The 22,250-nt window shown below is 38.9% G+C and overlaps 1 protein-coding gene across 1 annotated transcript in view; it reads left to right on the top strand.

The window, feature by feature from the left end:
• The window catches only part of mtap (methylthioadenosine phosphorylase), a 183,871-nt gene extending 161,853 nt beyond the window's left edge, over positions 1-22,018 (top strand). The window contains exons 7-9 of the mRNA XM_073072646.1: positions 9,329-9,451; positions 14,716-14,788; positions 18,270-22,018. Of these exons, the coding sequence (XP_072928747.1) occupies positions 9,329-9,451; positions 14,716-14,754 (162 nt within the window). The 3' untranslated portion in view covers positions 14,755-14,788; positions 18,270-22,018. The remainder of the gene's footprint in view (positions 1-9,328; positions 9,452-14,715; positions 14,789-18,269) is intronic.
• The last annotated feature ends 232 nt before the right edge of the window (positions 22,019-22,250 follow it).

Genomic DNA, 22,250 nt, shown 5'->3' with positions numbered 1-22,250 from the left:
TTTATTTGGGACACTGTGCCACTTAATTGGAACAGTTTCTAACTTGTGTCAGTCGCGTGCACTTGGGTAGCATTAGACACTACAACATGCCCAGAGCAGTTTTTAAATAGCGTCACAGTGATTTTTGTCCTTGATAGTTTGCAAGAAATAAGCAGTAAGACAATTCAGATCTGTTTTGCTCACTGTGGTTTCAAGCATTCAGGCTTGGTGTTGCCAGAAATGGCCGGGAGTGAAAATGAAACAATTTCACTCCTTCAACGAATTAGGAACTGCAATGGATTTGAGGGTATCAACAATCACCATGAATGCTACACTGAAAATGAATATTTGAAGAATGCAGTTGTTAAAAGCATTGTCTGAAGGCAGTCCATTATCAGCACTGTGCTGTTTTGTTCATTTACAATCAATCAAAAGAACATGGCAGCATACACTGGATGAATTCCTGTGTCTATTACTATTAGGATCTAAAATACAGAACTACTGGGGCAAAATGTACTGTGGCCACAATAACCGGAATCCACTGTACTCCCAACATCAGGATTTTGGAGCTCCAAATGACCGACCACATCCAGCAGTGGCATCAGGAGAATGTTAAAGTTGGAGATTTTTGTGGCAGGTGACTCTTTTTTTAACTCAAATTCTTGTCAAGGCCTCTTCATTTGCTTGGATAAACACAATGTCAGCCAAGACAGGGTTGCCCATTTCTTTACTTTTTCGCCTTCCACCAGTGCACTGCATTCACAATGAAATGATTATTCTGCTCGGCAAAGGTAACCAGAAATTCTATCAGCTTACGTGCTGAACAGGGTGCTACAGCTGATTGGTTGAAGAAACACTACTGCACCTAGCAAAAAATTGCAATATTTGTTCTGTGTTCTACCACTTGAGCTTGGTATGAGGACCAGAATAAAGGTGGAGTGTCGTATTTTATTTGAAAAATGACATGATCGTAGCATAATCATGAATCACCCAGGAAAGTTATAGAAGCTGCCTAGTATACAGGCATTCCCTGTTCTCAGGTGATCCAGTATACGTGACTTCTCCAGCTTGAAATATCAAACTTGGCTGTGCAAAGCAAAAGATATTGCATCAGTGATACTAAACATTAGGTTTGTGTGGAAGGGCCAGATCATTTCAATGATTAACTATTTTATGAAGAGTGGCTCGAATCTAAATGTAAACTGAGGATCTGCCCTCAAGTTCCAGTGTTTTAACCTTGAAACAATTCTTACTTGACAAGTTAAACTACAAGGAAAGTCACACATGCTGGATCAAATTCTTGCAAAGAACCTACCCAGTTTTTTTTGGGGTATTCACAGTGCCCCAGAGAACTAGAGCCTAGATGTAAATAAATGTTTATTGCCCAAGATTTTAAAAAAACAGCTAGCCTGAACAAGTCAAAAGATTCTAAATTAGTGGTTCTGAACAGGTTGAGGTTTTTGATGCATTTAGCAAAGGACTGATTCATTGTCTGAGGATTTGTTTGTGAAACTGAACACAGTACAGCATTTGGCAGCAAACTGTTCCGCCTCAGACCTTCATTGGTGAAGCAGCTGAAATAAGATGAATGTATACAGTATACCGAATTCCTGCAGCAATATTCTGTGGCTAAGGTAATTGCCTTGGTAACTTCAGTTTATCTTCCTGGGTGCTGAGCATGCCTATAGCAAGTTGTAGTCCATGTCACAATCTTCTCATCCTAAATCTCCCTGACCCATCCTGATAATCCCCAGTGACCTCGTCCCCAGTCAGACACTGCAATCATTCCACCCAACCTGAAAATTTCTCCACACAACCCTCTGATTTCTTTTTCCCTCCCCTCCCCACAAACTGGAAGTGTCCGTCTGCTATTTGAAAATAAACGCTTTGAGGAGCAAAGTCCAAAGTGTGGTTTGTGCATGAATACACTGGCAAATCAGCACGTGCAGTGGAGGATTTGGCCCCATTGTTACTTCTCACATTCCTGCATTAAAGATCGCAATGCATACTTCTGGGAACTGCATTGCAAGGTGCTTCATTTTTGTACACCACACACTCTCAATTTTTGTAAAAAGTAGTTTTTCCTTCATCAAGTATTTATTTATCAGGTGGATTACAAAGCTTTTGTTTGTTCTCGGATCTTCTGTGCATCTAATGCAAAACGCATAGTGGATCAGAATGCTACGACTATGATCTTATTGCTGTATGTGGAATACGGGCCACTCCAGCAGACGTAGGTTTTCTGCACTCTGAAGCCAGTTGCTATGTGACTTGCTGCTGTGACAAGTGACTCACCTCCTGACACTTCAAAGTCTTTCCACCATCTACAAGGCACAATTCGGGAGTGTGATGGGATACTGCCTTCCCACCTGGCTCAGTGCAACTCCAACAAAGCAGGAAGCTCAAGGAGGAAGAAACAGCTTGCATATTTGGCACCCAGTAATTGAGGAAGGTACCATACCAACATTTATATGACACATGATGGGAAAAGTTTGGAGAGATGTGGGCAAACGGAACCAGCTTAGATGGTCAGCATTGGATGAGTTGAGCCAATGGGTCTGTTCCCAGCCTATTTACTCTGACACTGATTCATCTTTTTCCTTTATCGTCAATGCAATGTGTAGCACCTACAAAATGCAGGACAGTGTTCACCTGGTCTCACTGACAGCACCTGCCCATAGCAGTGACCCCTCCAGTTAGGAAATATGTGAATGCAAATGGACACTACCATCTTCAGGTCTCTCAGTCAAGCACCTTCTCATCTTGGACATTTGTCACTATTCTTTCATTACTGCTGAGTAAATCCTGAAGCTGCGTACCTAACAGCATTATGCACCAAGCTTCATTCGAAGGAAAAGAGTGTTTTAAGATGATAGCACTCTCTCACCTATTTTAAGGCTGGTTAGGTTTCACATGTCATTGCTTGTGATGTCCAAATCCCAAAATATGAGTAAATCTTAAAAAGAACTTAAAGGGGGGGGGGGGGGGTCTTCTTGTGTAGATGCAGGCTGGCATTGGAACCCTACTCCAAAAAATCCCCTTGATAAATTTGCTTACCCACTTCTCACACCAAACCAAGGTGTGAACCTTATTCTGGCCAGAATTCATCCATCCAAAACCTGAACTTCCACCCAAAAGAGGATCATACTACCCTGACAGAACTCCTTGTCCATTCACCCACTGAAGTCCTCTATTTGAATTCCTTCCCCTTTCTGTTAGTCCCTGGCAACCTCTCGAAAATCTGGCCTTGTTTTTTCATGGCTATACCCTGACCTTGTTTCCTCACCAGCCTGTCCTAGTGACCCTGGATCTAGTCGCAATTATAACTCAGTTCCTTTGTGTTTACCAGGGAGTGCAGATGAAAGACCTCGCCTTTTGCAAGTTCTGTTCAGAAGTGCACGAGCATGTTTCTGTTCAATTTCCTAGTGATAGACCCATGATCTACAAATTGGGTGGCCCAAGGCAAGGTAACAGCCTAATGTCAGAGCAGGCACGCATCAGTGAAATTCACCCCCAGTAAGGGGTTTAAGCAAACGCTTCACAAGCCAGCTTTTGACCAATAGACTAAACTTGATTGCAACACATAAAAGTGTGCATCTGTACCCTTGATGAAGCAAGACCAGCCAGATTAATAATAATTCAAAGTCCAAAGTAAATTTATTATCAAATAAATTTCACAAATAAAAGTTCATTTGCCTTTAACACCTGTGGTGTTTCTTATCTGATAGTACCTAATCCTAAACTTCATTACCTGCAATAGCGAGAAGTCTGGGATTGTTCATCACTAACAATTTTAATAGTCCAATGTCACTTGAATTTCTCACTTCAAGAGTGCAAAACTTACTGAATGCAGATGTTTTAGATTTTTTATCCAGCTGCCCTGTCTGGTAATGACTGCAAGAAACTACATTGAATTGTGGCACAGCTCAGCACCCCACAGAAACTGGTGTACCCCCCTCAGACTCTGTCTACACTACAGTAAATGTACTTGTATGTCACCATATGCTACCTTGAGATTTGACTTCTTGCAAGCATATACAGGAATAAAGAAATACACTAGAATTAATGAAAAACTGTGATAACAAAGACTGACAAACAACCAATATGCAAAAGAAAACAACTCATGCAAATATCTTTTAAAAAGTAAATAGTTAATAGAGTTGTAGAGTCCTGAAAGTGAATCAAAAGGTTGTGGAGTCTGTTCAGCTGTCAGCTTAATTGGAAGTTGACTTTCCACTGAAAAGTCCAGTTCCTTTTTTTTAAAGGAAGGTCACATTTTTTCTAATTGTGGCATTTTCCACAGGCAAATATTCTAAGAAACTTGAACTTTTTTGATTATTTATCAAGGACCAAGAAACCTTACAGGGGTATAGGAGAAGGGAAATGATGAGTGTGTTTTAGCACCTTTGTTCTATACATGAAGCTAGTTTTTGTGGTTCCTGTTGGCCAAAATGAGGCCAGGAGACATAGCCAAGTGATCATAGTCTGGTGCTCTGATCCCAGCAGACTGGAACATCGGCCATAGTTAGACATAAGAAAAACATAAACACATTAAAATGAAATGATGTTTTTATCGTGAACAGTTTTTGCTCCCATCGTCTTCTTGGTACTACAGAAAAATTATTCAATCAATATTTGGATGTGCAGTCCATAGTATGAGCACATTATGTTTGCACAAGAGTTACCTGAGGGACTTGTAGCAGAATCACTCAGTCAGAATTTGTGTCTTGGGAACTTCAGTTATTAATTGTAACTACACAACACAAAGACAATTGGGCACAACTTCATGAAACTATGAAAGCAGTTGGAGTAACAAGGACTTTCTAAACTGGCTGCAGCACTGATAGGCCCAATTAGAAGTACATTTGCCTTTAACACCTGTGGTGTTTCTTATCTGACAGTACTTGTTCCTAAACTGCATTTCTGCAACAGCAGAAAGTCTTGGATTGTTCATCACTAACATTTTCAATAAGCCCAGTGTCATTTGAATTTCTCGCTTCAGGGGTCCAAAGTTTACTGAGCATGCAGATGTCATAGCTTGTTTATCCAGCTGTGCTGTTCATGGCCGCAAAAAAACTGCAGAGTGTTGTGGCACAGCTGAGCAATTATTTCCCAATTTTATTTTGTGAATCATTCCTGTGAAGTGCAGAACAGATATCTGTAGTTCTGTACTTCAAGTGAAAATCAGACAATTTAAATATCCATTAAATAGTATTTAAGTTTCTTGATTACAGAGAAATGGTTGTTCATCCTGCTTTTTGAGGCTCTTTATGGAGATATAACTTTTGGTTTTGGCTCCAAGTGCCACCAAAACTTCCCTCTACCTCTTATATGCTTTACTGATACCCATCCTTTCACTGTCCATTACAGAAATGTAAGCAGCATCAAGTTGCAGAATTATATATTTGGGGATAGTTTAATAGCAACTCAATCACCTGAATTCACCCCTGCCTTGTGCAATAAAATCACACCTGCCTTTTTGTATATTCCATTGTAAAAACCTGCAGGGATGTGCCATTCCATTCTCTGTGGCAAGGATCGGAGCAGTGTCATGGACATGGGGAAGGCTGCTTAGAGCAAGAAACTGCTGAAAGAGACATCTGAAAAAAAGACTGCTCAAACTCCCCTTTTCTACTGAGTATGCAAGTGCATATGTGGTCAAGCACTGTGCTGAGAGTATATACTGACTGTGTGTGCTGTGTTGAGCATGTACAATGTATATTATCAGAGTGTGTGTGTGTGAGATATATGTGCCTTGCTGAGTGTGTGCACAGTACTTGATGTGCTGTGTTGTGCCTGTGTGTTTGTGTCTATTCACTCCATTCACCTTTAACTCCAGCTAGTCTCTGCAATCAGAGATGCCCCTGGTTTGATAAAGTCCTGTGGCAATTAGATTTGAAGACCATCAGTTTAGCCCTGATCAGTCCATCCAGGTGAGGTGGCACTTCACCTGCAAGTTTGTAGGTAGAATTTGTTGTACCTGGTGCTCCCGGTACAGTCCCTACATTGGTAAGATCTGATACAGATTGAACTACTTTGTTGTGTACTTCCCCTCAGTATACTGCAATAGCCAGGATCTCCGGTGGCCTCCCATATTAGTTCAATTTCTCATTCCCACACCAACATGCATGTCCACAGCCTTCTCTACGGTCACGATGAGGCCAAGCACAGGATGGAAAAGCAACATCTCATATTTCATCTTCTTAGTCTCCAACATGACAGCTTGAATATCAATTCTTTAACTTCTAGTAACCACTCCACTCTCTTTATCCTCTTCCCCCACCCCTCGTTCTAGTGGCCCTCTCATCACTTCTCTTCCCCTCCTTCACCCTTATTCATTACCTCCTTCTGGTTCCCCACCTCCTTCCCTCTGTCCCATGGTCTACTGTCCTCTTCTATCAGATTCATCCCTTCGCTCTTCAACCTGTCATCTACTAGCTTCTCACATCATTCCCTTTCATCCCCCTTTTCACTACCCACCTAACTTCCCTTTCACCTGGACTCACCCATTGTCTGCTAAATTGAGCTCCTCTCCATCCCGTCTTTTTATTCCAGCTGCTGGCCCATACCTTTCTAGAAGATGAGGGGTCTTGGCCTGAATGCTTAATTATTCATTTCCCTCCATAGATGCTGCCTGACCTGCTGACTTTCTCATGCATTTTGTATGTTCGCTGGAGACCACCAGTACTGTCTGCTATTTTTGGATTGCCACTATACCTTATTCAAAGGAAAATGTGGAAAAAAAATCAAATTGTTTATGGAACCGTCCCTTCCATTGCAAAGATGGCATTTAAGAACACAAATGAAAATTCATGTTAGACTCAAAATGCTGGAAGAACTCAGTATGCCAGGCAGCATCTATGGAAAAAAGTAAACAGTCGACGTTTTGGACCAAGAGCCTTCATAGATGCTGCCTGGCCTGCTCAGTTACTCCAGCATTTTATGCATGTTGCTTGGATTTCCAGCATCTGCAGATTTCCTCATGTTTGTTGTGTTAGACTTATTGTTTAAGCCTCTTCTTTACCCATAGTAATGACATTTTACTATCCTGTGCTATTCTTGTTCCCCTGTCCAGTCTCTTCCATTTAGATCCATGATGCTGTCTCCCACTCAAACTGTTTCTATATTCTTGATCCCAAACAACTCATTTTCATCATGCGTATCTGGTTTCTCTGTCCCACTACAGAATGCCAGATAACCCCTCACTCCTTTTAACAGAGGAGCAACCAATCACCCACCAAAACCTTCGCTTGGTTGATGTGCATTCACCTTGAACTAATTTCCATTTAACCCCACTCACTCCAGATCCTTGCATGGATCCACGTTGTACCCGCCTTTCTGTAAGATATGGGATATTATTCTTGTTTTAGTTTTACTGAGAGCCCTGTCCCCTTCTCTTTGTCTATCACATTGGCATTACTTTCTGATGTCATTCACAACATGGAAGTTTCATCACCATTGCTGCCAGTTTCCACAATGCTCATTTTCATATTGTCTATGTCTGGCTCTTCCATTCTCTGACCTCTGTTTCCATCTCAGGGAATCTGTTAGCGACCCAAATCCACTACAATCCCATAGACACCAGTAGCTACCTTAAGTATATGTCCTCCCATCATACCTCTGTAAGGATGCTATAACATTCTCCCAGTTTCACCCACTCCATTGTATCTGATCTGATGCAGATACCTCCACATTAATAGTTCTCTTTAACTAGTTTACTCTGCATCGTATTGGACAGGTCTCTCCATGATCACCGCTGTCAAAGGGTTCATTCTGCCTGCATACTCGTGTTTTTACAGCATGAAAAGCACTTCGGACAAACAACTAATGAAGCAATTGCTGAAGTCCTTGTTCAAAACAGCATCCTAAAAGAGGAAAGTAAAGTAGAAAGGTTAGGGAAGGGAACTTTGGAGCTTTTGACTATTTGAGTTACTGTCTACTTCCTGTCAACTTGAATCAGTCTGGCCAGCCTTCTCTAACCTCTCTCATTAACAAGGTATTTTCTCCCACAGAACTGCAGATCACTGGATTTTTTTTTTGTTTATTGCACCCTTCTCCTTAAACTCTAGAGACTGATGTGCGTGAATATCTCAGGATATCAAGGTTCTGAGATATTCAAACTACCCAATTGGCACCAACAACTATTATTTCTTCCCCATTCTAATGTTTGTTCTGAACAACAACTGAACCTCCTGACCACGTCTGCAGGCTCTTATGCATTGAGTTCCTGCCACATGATTGGCTGAATAGATATTTGCATTAATGAGCTGGTGTACAAGTGCCTGATAAAGTAGCCACTGAGTGTATTTTATTTCATAGTAATCAAAATGTTTTACATAGAACTGCAACAGTACTTACATGCCAATCTGGGGTGGGTTTTTTTCTTAACTGTTACCTGGATCCTGTTAAAAATGAATTCAACTTTTTTCTTGACTAAATATGTCAATACAATCCCTCGAGTTATTTCACATTTTTTATTTGAAGGAGTATCAAAGGAAAGTTGAGCCTTTTCTGCCTATGGAAACAGAAGATATGCTTATTACAGCCAACAATTATGAGACAGGTAATTAGCCAGATAAAGAATTTAGTGGAATAAGAGCTAAGGAAGGATTTGAGGATTGTGAAAATTAAGTACCACATCCACTGGAGGTTGCAAGACTGTGGTTCATGGTACAGTGGTATAGTAGGAAAAGGTATGAATCCTGCCAGAGTTAGTGTTGTTTGGCCTTTGGGAGGTTTTGAAGGGAGGATCGGTAATTTAAAGAGGTAATTGGTGAAGTGGCATGGAGACAAATTATGTAATTTGGATCATCCTCCTGCCTTCAAGTGTATGGGGTTGCCTGATTCGTCCTGAACTACAGGAGAAGATTGGTCCTTGCATTGGCATCTAATTTGAAAGAAATAATATGCCAAGCAATGTACACTTTGTAGGCATGACACCAATGTATCTGACTGTGTGCTCAAGTCCTTAAATGTAGCTTGAATAAGCATTTCTGACTTATAGCCGAAGGAATTTTAATTAAACCAAACTAATCCCTAAAGTCTATTGTAAATGTTTGACATTGACATCATATGATCATCGTGTAATCTCATGGATCTTTCATTTTTCACAGTGTTACACGTCATGATGTTGTTTGTTGACAGAAATATCTATATCTCAGTCTTTGAGCAATTTGTGTTTTACTGTAGGACATGTTTGAATATGAGGGAAAGAAGGACTGTGAAAGTGAGAACAATTTTATGTAAAGTCTTAAAGTGCATTTTATCAAGTACAGGTTTTCAGTGTTGTCACTGTTCTGTTTACACAAAGGATGAATATATTAATAAAGTGTTTTCTTTAACTTTCCAGGTATCTGTTGAAAAGGTTCTCAAAACAATGAAGGAGAATGCAAACAAAGCATTGACAATAATTCTTGCTGCAGTTCAACAAATTGCATCCATGGATTGGTGTGAAAGCATCAAGAATTTGAAAGTAAGTTTGAAAATAAAACATAACAGCATTTTGGAAGAACCTCAACCAAAACACCTTTGGTTTGATGTATTGTGCTGTGTGCTAATACAAATTCTCAATTGTTAACCAAGTGCCTTCACCTGACATTGTCTGAAGCATGGTAGAAATTCGTCCTTCATTGTTTGCATTAAAAGTATATACAGTTGCAAGAAAAAGTTTGTGAACCCTTTGCAGTTACCTGGTTTTCTGCATTAATTACTCATAAAGTATGGTCTGATCTTCATCTAAGTCACAATAATAGACAAACACAATCTACCTAAACTAATAAAACACAAACATTTGTACTTCTCGTCAATACTGAGTACACGTTTTAAACAATCACAGTCTAGGTTCAAGAAAGTATGTGAACCTCTAGGGTAATGCCTTCTAAAAGCTATTTGGAGTCAGGTGATCCAATCAAAGGGATGAGATTGGAGGTGTGGGTTGTAGAGGTGCCCTGGCCTATAAAAAAGACAAAGTCAGGTTACTGACAGAACCTGATCTTCTCCAGAAAGATCTGTATATTTGACTGTGCCTCGATCAAAACAACTTTCAGAGGAACCTAGGAGAAGAATTGTAGAGATGCATGAAGCTGGAAAAGGCTACAGAAGCATTTCTAAAGTCCTGATTATCTGTCAGTCCACAGAGAAATTGTCTACATCTGAGGCATAACCTGAAGAGGCCTGTTCATGCAAGGTATCCCCGAAATATTGATGAACTGAAACAGTTTTGTATGGAGGGATGGTCTAATATTCCTCCTCGCTATTGTGTAAGTCTTATCAGTAGTTACAGGAATCGTTTGGTGGAGGTTATTGCTGCTAAAGGAGGCTCTACTATTTATTAAATACAAGGGTTAACATACTAATTCCAGCCTGGCCTGTGAATGATTAAACAATGTTTTCAATAAAGACATGCATGAAAAGTGCAATTGTTTGTGTATTATTAGTTTAGGCAGATTGTGTTTGCCTATTATTGTGACTTAGATGAAGATCAGACCACATTTTATGAGTAATTAATGCAGAAAACCAAGTAATTGCAGAGAGTTCACAAGCTTTTACTTGCAACTGTACATACAATACTGTGCAAAAGTCTAAGCACCATAGATTTTTATATGGTTTCAGATGGTATAGCATCCACAGAGCCCTGATCTCAACATTATTGAGCCTGTCTGGGATTACCTGGAGAGACAGGAGCAAGCGAGACAGCAACTTTTGCAGAACTGTGGCAAGTTCTTCAAGATGCTGGAAACAACCTACCAGCTGATTTTCTTATATAAAACTGCACAACAATGTACCTAAGAGAATTAATGCAGTTTTAAAGCAAATATTAATTTGATTTAGTTTTTTACTGTTCATTGCTCTTTATTGTAATTTTTTAAGCCTTTTGCGCAGTACTGTATATAATAATGGCTGCTGATTGTACGCCACCTCTGAAATCTAGTTTGAATGGAGAGAGAAATCAATACAATTTCTACAGAAGAATGAGTAAAGCTTCCAGGAGGTGGCATTAACTCTATCGATATTTCTCAACTGGTAACCTCTTTGTTCTATGTCAGAAAAGAGTATTTTTAAGTTTTGTGATTCAAATGAAATTCAGCACACCAGCCACAATTATTTAACCATTGTATTAAAAATCATGAGCCATTTAATTCAGAGGTTCACAGGTTAATTTTATTGTCAAAGTATACATGTCCAATACAACTCTGATATTTGTCTTCTCTAGATAGTCATAAAATACAGAAAGACCGTGGGAGTTGTTGGAAGAAAAGACATCAACTACCCCCCCCCCCCCACCCGGCATGAAAAAGAAACAAAATTCGCAACCCCCAAAATCCTCCACCCTCAGTAAACTGGTTTGGTGAGGCTCCTTATCAAACATTCAAAGCTGATTTTTTTTCCTGTGCATTTTTAATCAGCCTTTTATTTTCTAATCTTCTTTATTCACATCTTTAGACCAAAACCAGAGCAAAGCTTAAGGCTGTCCCGGTTGAGAAGTCTTTGCAAAATTTGGAATTTCCCTGTTTGAAAGTAGCAGGAAATCTTTAGAACAGAGCCATTTATTGACACAAACATTTAAGTTAGGGGAAGTCCATTAGTAAGCGCCTACCTACACTGCACACAGAGCATATAAAATGTCAATGTAACTGGGTTTTCTTCAGTGGGTGGCAATTGGTTAATTGTCCGTTGTTGATTTTAAAAGATTGAAAAACTGCAATTCCTGTGTAGAGTGTTGTGTAATGCTTTTTGGTGAGGCAAATGCCAAAATAAAGGGTTTTTATTATAATCTCTATTTAAGATAGTTAACACCCAACCAATAGCAGAAGCTAGCATATGGAAGAGTCATACCACATTGGGTAATCAGTTTTTTAAAGATATATATGCACACTCATATACTACTCAACTTTCCCACCAGTATATTCAGCAAACATGTAAAATTATAGTTAGTTATTTTATAAAGACTTAGATATTAACTAGAAATTTAGCCAAATGAATCTATTGATATTTCAGTCAACTACTACTCCATAATATAAACTTTATAGTGTTTTGAATTCTACAGTATTTATTCACAGTACAGATTATCACAATAGACCTCTTCTCCAAAGACTTCATGTACGATTAATGTTACATCATATCTATTAAAATGTCCTAACTGGACCACAGCTCAATATACCCATCCACTACTTAAGTAATTACTGTTATATAACCATATAACAATTACAGCACGGAAACAGGCCATCTCGGCCCTTCTAGTCCGTGCCAAATGCTTACTCTCACCTAGTCCCACCCACCTGCAATCAGCCCATAATCCCTCCATTCCTTTCCTGTCCTTATACCTATCCAATTTTTTTTTAAATGACAATATCGAACCTGGATCTACCACATCTACTGGAAGCTCGTTCCACAAAGCTACCACTCTCTGAGTAAAGAGGTTCCCCCTCGTGTTACCCCTAAACTTTTGCCCCTTAACTCTCAACTCATATCCTCTTGTTTGAATCTCCCCTATTCTCAGTGGAAAAAGCCTATCCACGTCAACTCTATCGATCCCCCCATAATTTTAAATACCTCTATCGTCCCCCCTCAACCTTCTATGCTCCATAGAATAAAGACCTAACTTGTTCAACCTTTCTCTGTAACTTAGGTGCTGAAGCCCAGGTAACATTCTAGTAAATCTCCTCTGTACTCTCTCTATCTTGTTGACATCTTTCCTATAATTCGGTGTCCAGAACTGTACACAATACTCCAAATTTGGCCTCATCAATGCCTTTACAATTTTAACATTACATCCCAACTCCTATACTCAATGCTCTGATTTATAAAGGCCAGCATACCGAAAGCTTTCTTCACCACTCTATCCACATGAGATTCCACCTTCAGGGAACTATGCACCATTATTCCTAGATCACTCTGTTCTACTGCATTCCTCAATGCCCTACTATTTACCATGTATGTCCTATTTTGATTAGTCCTACCAAAATGTAGCACCTCACACTTATCAGCATTAAACCCCATCTGCCATCTTTCAGCCCACTCTTCTAACTGGCCTAAATCTCTCTGCAAGCTTTGAAAACCTACTTCATTATCCACAACACCACCTATCTTAGTATCATTATACATTGTTTCCAAAATATTTTCCAAGTCTCACAAATGCAATAATATTTTTTTTCTAATTTATCATCACCATGTATTTCGAGCAAACAGTCTAAAGGACAGGTTTCTATCCCAAGTAAAATATTGATGAAAAAAACTGAACAGATTTTCAGACCAATTCTCATTTGAATCTTTTTGTTATCACTTATCTACACAAATAATGATAGCCTCTGCATTATTTAATTCATCTCCACATGCATCCATCAAGACTCTCAGATGAGAGGAGCCATGAAGTGCCAAAGGATCATGATACTACAGAATTGAGCCATGGAAACTCACAGCACACTTGGAAAATGTCAGGTCCTTCATCTCTCTGCTTTAAAAGAGAAGGAAGACACTTCCATATCTTTTTGTCTGTAAATCTGTAAAGTTCCTCATTCTCATGTACCATCTGACTCCCTCTTAAAACTGTATAGAGATTCCGGTTCCACCAGCTTTTTTCAGTTGAGTATTTCAAATTGCAGTGGTGCAGTGAAAATAATTTTCTTCAGTTTCCCCTTGTCCCTCCAAGATACTTTCCAGTGATATCAAATGTAAACCCCCTCACCAGAGGGAATTATTTTATGTCCATACTATCTTACCTTCTCACCATATTGAACACCTCCAATAGTTTTCATTTGACATTCCCTATTGCAAGGAGGACACCCTAGCGCAGAAATGAACAAATGCTCCATTGTCAAAGGTATTATCCATCAGAAACTTTTTAAACAAAATCTTTGTTGTCTAATACTAATGATACTGTGACACAATGTGACAAGACTAGCTACCAGCACTATAAATTTAAAAAAAGATAAATGGCTGATACATCTTTCTCCATTGACCAGATTTTATAGTATTTGTCTATAATATCTTCTACTATTTTGCCTACATAAAAAAGGAACTGAACTTTTTTAATAATCAGCTGTGCATGAAGGAATAGTTTTTCATCATCTTATTTTAAAAACTTACTTGAACTTCTGACCTCTGACTGCTCACTGCTATTTCCTGCTAGACCTTCTCATAAAAACTGCAGTTGGGTTTCTGCAATCAGCCCATCAACTTTGAGGAGTTCTTGGTGTTGCTTGTTAAAATGAGCAATTTAAAATACAGAACTGCATGCTCTTCTCAGCCTCAGAACCTAAGCAATTATATTCACTCATCTGCCCTGATTTATAATGTTAAAGTGACCCAGAATCTGCTTTTGATCTGTTAGAATAGAAGGACATAATAAATAGAGGCAGAATGAGGAAAATAGCCCTTTCAGTTTTCACTAACTCGTGACTGATCTTCCATAATACAGCTTTAATTTTATCAATATAATTTTACTCTCACCTGACAGTGGTCCAAAAACCATTGGCAAGTTTCGTGATAACACTGTGGTCTTTTCCAGGATACAAAGGACTAGTGTAATTTTCAGTTACCACCAACACAGAAATTTAACAGGGTAGGATTAACCACATGATACACATCCTAATCAATTATGTAGGAAGATGCAATAATGTACATATCTGTTCCCAGTAAAGTTCAATGTTCCCTCTGATTGCAGTTACGACATTAGACAATTGTGCTATCATTCAGTTCAAAGAATGTGTTTTCATGAGCATCATCTTTGATTTCTAGGCTGCTCAAGAAGCTTCAGTTATGCTGCCAAAGTATTGAAACTCCGGTGACCGAAGAAAGTCAAGAATAGTTGGTAACCCTGATGATATATTTCACTCCAATCTTCCTGCTTGATGTTACATTAATAAAATATCTGGACATCAGGACTAGAGTTCAGCTGTTAATAGATGGATTGTAACTGTTGCAATATTGTCACTGCAATTGGACAGAAGGTTAGCAAATATGCATGAAGTAGAATCAATTTTTAACGAGGATTGATGAAGTTAATAACCTTTTTGAGGGGAAAAAGAGTCAGAGTGGAGTCAACATGGTGCAGTTTCATATGTACTCTAATTACAGTGTCTCAAAAGACTACTTAGCCCCCAAATCTTTGTTCTCATAAATTATTAGAGTCAGGGATTTTCATAAATTTTACTGAGAATTTTTACTTGTGAACCATATGCTCCTTTTTTCACAGTTGTGCCAAAAAAAACAAGGAAAATTGTAAAGCCTGAATAACTAAAACTTCAAAAACTGATATGTCAGCTGTTCAAAAGTCTCCATTTGCCTTCGTACAGAACTTAATTGAACTACCTCTCACAGCTGTTACAGCTAGTAGTCTTTTTGGACAAGTCTCTGTTAGCTAAACACAATGTGATGGAACAAGATTTACCCATTCTTTCTGGCAAATTTGGAAGTGGCAATGAACAGCAGTCTTGAGGTCTTGCCAGAGATGTTCAATCAGTTTAAGGTCAAGACTCAGCTGGGCCACTCAAGGACATCAATTTTCTTAATTTGAAGCCATTCCGTGGTTGCTCTGGCAGTGTGCTTTGCGTTGTTGTCCTGCTGAAAGACAAGCTTCCTCACAGTTTAAGCTTTTTGGCAGAGGCTATCAGTTTTTATCCAAGATCTCTCTTCTTAGCAGCATTCATCTTCCCATCAATCCTGACCAAATTTCCTATCTGTCCTGTTGAAAAGCACTCCCTTAGCATGATGCTACTTCCATCATATTGTACAGTGGGGATGGTGTTACCTGGCTGATGTGCAGTATTAGATTTACACCGCATGTACCGCTCGGTGTTGAGCCCAAAGAGTTCCACTTAAGTCTCATCTGACCATGAAACCCTCTGCATCTTTACACCATCTTCTAAGTGACACTTTGCAAAATCTTTATGAGCAAGGATATGCCTTTTTGTCAGTCAGGGGTTCTTCCTTGTCACTATTCCATTAATACCCTTTTTGTGCAAGGCCTCCAAGATTGTGGAGCCATGAACTTCATCTCCACTCAAAGCCACTGACATCTGCAGCTCACTCAGAGTGACTATTGATGTCACAGTAACTTCTCTTACAAGTGCCACTCTTCTCCAGCTAAGTTTACAAGTCTACATGACCTAAGCAGTGTAGCAGTAGTTTCATATTTTTTCCACTTTTTCACGATGGACTGCACTGAGCTCCAAGGTATGTTAAGTGCCTTTGAGATGGTCTGGTACCCTTACCCAGATTTGTGCTTCTTCATTATCATTTCTCTGACTTGTCTTGAATGCTCTTTTGTCTTCATTATGAATATCTACCATACTTTTGGACCTTGCAGAGAGGCGTTTAATTTCTCTTATGAATTCATTGAAATTTGGTGATCTTCCAATTTTCTACATCAACAAATTGGGGGAGTTGCTACGGTAATATACAGTATTGCATCTGAGGAAAGACAGTGTAGTAATTGCAAAGGGGATGAATACCTTTTCAGCCTCACAATTTTGGTTTTTAATTCTTAGTAAATTGTTGACAGGCTTTAGAATTTTTCTTTGATTTGACATGATGTGTATTGTAGATAAGATTTTAAAAATCCTACTTCAATATATTTTAAATTTAGAAAATGAAACAGTAAAATGTGAAAATTGTGGTGGGTGACTGGATACTTTCAAGGCACTGTGTTTCCTAGTTGGGGCTGACCTGGGAGCAAACAGAATTTTTCCAGCAAAACACTGAGAATTGAAGATTTAAAAAAAGTTTTGAGTGTAGCTAATTTGCTTTAACGTCAAACTTTGTCCAATACCTTTTGGATACAATACTTCAATATAGATTGGTAATGGTGAGAGTATGATAAGACCCTTTAGTCCGCATTGGGTATTGCTCACCAAGGTAAGGGTACACAGATATATTGCACAACAATACTAAATGACAGCAGGTGGTTTTGTGACACCATCTTAATGGCAAGGCCAAATTTTCTATTTGTCAATTACTGCCAAAGCCTATTTTACCAGTAATTTTCAGATATGCTCTTGATAACTGATTTGGTTATTGTACATGAAATGCAAGTTAGTTGAGTGTGACAGCAGTTTCTTTCTCAGCCCATTCTAAATTACAATAATAAGTAAACCATCAGTCCTTTCAAATTCACACTACAAACTGTTCACATTAATGACTTGATCTGGATTTTAGGAGTTACTGCTGTTGTGACCTCCTTTAGGGACTGCATTATTAAACAGAAACTCTGAATTTAAAAAAAGTTCTAAAATCACTTCCCCTTATCTGTTTGTCCTTTTGTTGTGTTATAAAACATGTTCCAACTTATCGTTTCCTGACCCACACCACAGAGTTTTGTTATCAGTCAGCAGGTTAGAAAAGTTGACTGCTTTACATTAAGTTGAGGATGATAAGAAAGAGACCATCAATTTTCTAACCTGTTGAAATGGTATCAGTCACTTACTCCCATTGTTTTCCACTGTTATGGATCAATTTCACCTACTATTGGTGGAATCTGCTTAGTAACAGTCCATTTGTCCTATATCAATTGATTGTAAAAGCAACATCCTGAATAAAAAGTATTAGAACTGGACTGCAAAAAAAGGCTAAACACCAAACTGGATCCAACATAAATCTGAGATTGGATAATTAACAGCCTGCTAACATGATTGCTGATCATCTGCACCCTGGACTGGGCTATTTGTCTCTAGCATGATGCAGTCTTTCAATGTTTGCCCATCTCCCAGGGCATTGGTGCACCACGGATATCTGCAGACACAAGTGCCAGTGAGAGTGAGCACTAGACCTCATGGGATGTCAGATATTTGGAGGAAATTGTTGTGAAGTAAATTTGCAAGTGAATCTGTATGCTGGTCTTTGAAAGCTGGAAACACGTGAAATACAAGTGCAATAAATAGAAAAGAAACAGATCCCCTAGAGGAAGGATATCACAATATTAAGCTAAAAAAGTAAATTGTGAAATAATTAATGTGATGTGGCAGAGAGCGGCAGTAATGTAAAATGCAACCAGCTAAAGTAAAGCTTGTGTGAGGATCTACACACAAAATGCTAGTTTGTTATGTCTCCAGATTTTGTTAACTTCCAACAGCTATCATAAGTTGCTTCTAGTTTTTGTTTAGTAATTACTAAACACATTTAATGATGTATTTTTTTGTTTTAAATTACAGCTAAGGAATACGTACAATGTCATCAATATATATCTTTGATAACTTTCAATTCCCTGGTCACAATCTCTCATGAAAATATAAAGTAAATTTTATCAAAGTATGTATATTTCACCAAATACTACTTTGAGGTTCATTTTCTTGCAGGCATTCACAGAAGAAGAAAGAAATGCGATATAATCAATGAAAATCCACTCAAACGTGACTGGCAAGCAACCACTGTGCAAAAGAAAACAAACTGTGCAACTGCAATTAATCAATCAGTCAATCAATAAATACTGAAAACATGAGTTGTTGAGTCCTTGAAAGTGAATCCATAGGCTGTGTTCAGCGACACCAAGAAACATAGAATTTTTACCTTCAAATCTCAAGTTTCCTTTAGTATTGTCGAGCATAATTTTGGTGTTAATTTGAAATGGAGATGAGGATTTTAACTCAGCGAGCTGAGAGGATCTAGACTGTTACCTGAGAAGGTGGTGGAAGCAAGTCCAGCAGTAATAATCAAAGAGAAAAACTACATTTATATATATTTAAGAAGGATATAGAATCAAGAACTCAGTAGGTCAGGCAGCATCTGTAGAAAGGAATAAGCAGCCGATGTACCATGCCTTTCCACAGATTGTGCCTGGCCTGCTGAGCTCATCCAGCATTTTGTATGTGTTACTCTGGATTTCCAGCATCTTCAGAATCTATTGTGTTTACTGTCTCTACCTATCTAGTCCCTTCATGACTCAATCCCACTAGTCCGAGCAAAATTCTTGACAATATTTCCTACACTCTTTCCAACGTAATGCCATTGGTTTTATAGGTAGGGACCAGAAATTAGAGTAGGAGCAGGAGTCGGCCATTTGACCTGTCAAGCCTGCTCCACCATTCAATAAGATCATGGCTGGTCTGACCATGGACTCATCTCCACCTACCTGCCTTTTCCCCAAAACCCTTAAGTCCCACACTATGCAAAAATCTATCCAACCTTGTCTTAAATATATTTACTGACACAGCCTCCACTGCTTCATTAGGCAGAGAATTCCACAGATTCACCACTCTCTGGGAAAAGCAGTTCTTCCTCATCTCTGTCCTAAATCTACTCCCCCAAATGTTGAGGCTATGTCCCTTAGTTCTAGTGTCAGCTACCAGTGGAAACAGCTTTCCTGCCTCTATCTTAACTATCCCTTTTATAATTTTATATGTTTCTATAAGATCTCCTCTCATTCTTCTGAATTCCAGCTAGTACAGTCCCAGGCGACTTAATTTCTCCTCATAGTCTAACCCCCATCTCTGGAATCAACCTGGTGAACCTCCACTGCACCGCCTCCAAAGCCAGTATATCCTTCCTCAAATAAGGAGACAAGAACTGCACACAGTTCTCCAGCTGCGGCCTCACCAGTACCCTGTATAGTTGCAGCATAACCTACCTGCTCTTAAATTCAATCCCTCTAGTGATGAAGGCCAACATTCCATTTGCCTTCTTGATAGCCTGCTGCACCTGCAAACCAACCTTTTGTGATTCATACATAAGCACTCCCAAGTCCCTCTGCACAGTATCATGCTGCAATTATTTACCATTTAAATAATAATCTGCTCTTTACTTTTTCCTTCCAAAGTGGATGACCTCGCATTTACCAACATTGTACTCCATCTGCCAGGCCCTTGCCCACTCATTTAACCTTTCTATATCTCTCTGGAGACTCTCCACATCTTCTGCACAATTTGCTTTTCCACTCAATTTATTATCATCAGCAAACTCAGATGCAGTAGACTCGGTCCCCTCTTCCAGATCGTTAATGTATATCATGAACAGTTGCAGGCCCAGAACCAGCCTCTGCGGCGCACCACTCATCACTGATTGCCAACCAGAGTAACACCCATTAATCCCAACTCTATGCAACCTTATAGATAAGTCTTTTATGCGGCACCTTATTGAACGCCTTCTAGAAATCCAACTAAATAACATCCATCTGTTCCCCTCTATCCACTGCCCTCGTTATATCCTCAAAAGAACTCTAGTAAGTTTGTCAAACAGGATCTACCTTCGCTGAATCCATGTTGCATCTGCCTAATGGATCCATTTCTTTCCAGGTGCCTCGCTATTTTTTCCTTAATGGTAGCTTTAAGCATTTTCCCAACTACAGATTTTAACTAATTGGCCTATAATTACCTGCCTTTTGTCTACATCCTGTTTTGAACAGTGGCATGATAGTCATCGTCTTCCAGTCCACTGGGACCTGCCCAAAGTCCAGATAATTTTGTAATAAAAAGTCCAGATAATTTTGTTAAATTATCACTAAATCCTCTACTATATAACTTCTGCCATTTCTTTCAGTACCCTGAAATGCATTCCATCAGGTCCAGAAGACTTATCTATCTTCAGGCCCACAAGTTTACTTAGCACTACCTCTTTAGCAATAGCTATTGCATCGAAGTCCTCTCCTTCCATCACATCCATAACATCTCACTTTTGCATATTAGACATATCCAACACAAAATAGTCATTCAAAGCCTCTGTCATTTTCTCATTACCCATTATCAATTCTCCCTTCTCATCTTTCAAGGGACCCATGTTCACTTTAGGCACCGTTTTCCACTTAATATAATTACAAAAACTTTTACTATCCATTTTTATATTTTGTGCTAGTTTATTTTCAATATCTAGCTTCCCTTTCTGTATTGCTGGCTTAGTGGTTCTTTGTTGCTTTTTAAAGTTTCCCAATCTTCCATTTTCCCACTACTCTTGGTGACTTTGTATGCATGAGCTTTTGGCTTGATGCCTTCTTTTATTTCCTTAGTTATCCACGGCTGGCTCTCCCCACCCTTATTGTCCTTACTTTTAACTGGGATATACTTTTGTTGAGCACCATAATAAATCTCTTTGAAAGTTTCCCACAGTTCCTCAACCGTCCCACCATATACCCTGTGTTCCCAGTCTACACAAACCAAATCCTGCCTCATCCCATTGTAGTCTCCATTTTTAGGCATAATACACTGATTTTAGATCGAATTATTACATCCTCCATTTGTATGAGAAATTCAATCCTACTGTGATTACTCTTTCCGAGAGGATCCCTAACTACACAAGATCACTAATTTTTCCTGTCTCATTGCACAGGACCAGATCTAAGATACACATTCCCTTGTAGGCCATCACAAATGCATTCTATGAAGTCCTCTTCAAGACTGCCTCGACCAACTTGATTCACCCTATGTATGTGCAAGTTAAAGTCCCCCATAACTGCTGTTCCATTCTTACGTGCTTCAGATATTTCTCTGTTTATTGCCTGTATCAGTGTAATGTTATTATTCGGTGGCCAATAGACAATTCCTACCAGTGATTTTTTTCCCTTTAATATTCCTAATCTCTACCCAGATGGATTCAGCATTCTGCTCCTTAGATCTTATATCATCTCTCACTATTGCCCTGAACTCATCTTTAATTAAGAGCGCTACCCCACCTCCCTTATCTTCCTGCCTATCCTTCCGATTTACCTGATATCCTTAGATATTTAATTCCCAATCGTCTCCACCCTACAACCACGACTCCGTAATGGCCACTAAATCATACCCCTTTGTACTGATTTTTTTCCACAAGTTCACTGACTTGTTTCGAATACTACAGGCATTCAAATAAAGTGTCCTTACAATCATTGTGCTTTTAAAATCTTGTAATCTTTTACTCTTGCACTTGACTTTTCTTCACTCCACTCTTACATTTTTTTATCTTTTGCATTTTCATTATCATTTTTGGAATTGTTCTTAATATAAGACGTTAATGTGTGTGGTATTTTATCCGCCTTGATCTATTATTTGCTTTGTTGCGCTTGTATAGATAAATTCTTTCTGTTACAACTTCTGATGTACACTTAAGGCAAAGCAAAATAAATGTTTAAAGATCATTGTGATTATCAATTTACATCAGAATTTATTTTCTAATCTGAAAAACTTTTGCTGCATTTATTTCCTCTCTTTTGCTCCATTTTTTCCAGAAGCCATGAAGGGATTCATGCAATGCTAAACCCAGTGATCAGAGGAACATTTACCTCCATTGTCATTGTCATCCTACACATTGCAGGTCTATTCAAAAGTCATCAAAAAACTTAATTACTTTCAAGATCTGACAGATGTATCAATAAG

Source organism: Hemitrygon akajei, chromosome 2 (assembly GCF_048418815.1).
Source record: "Hemitrygon akajei chromosome 2, sHemAka1.3, whole genome shotgun sequence".
Classification (NCBI taxonomy): domain Eukaryota; kingdom Metazoa; phylum Chordata; class Chondrichthyes; order Myliobatiformes; family Dasyatidae; genus Hemitrygon; species Hemitrygon akajei.
The sequence above is the reverse complement of the archived record's forward strand: the minus strand, read 5'-3'. Positions and strand labels throughout refer to the sequence as shown.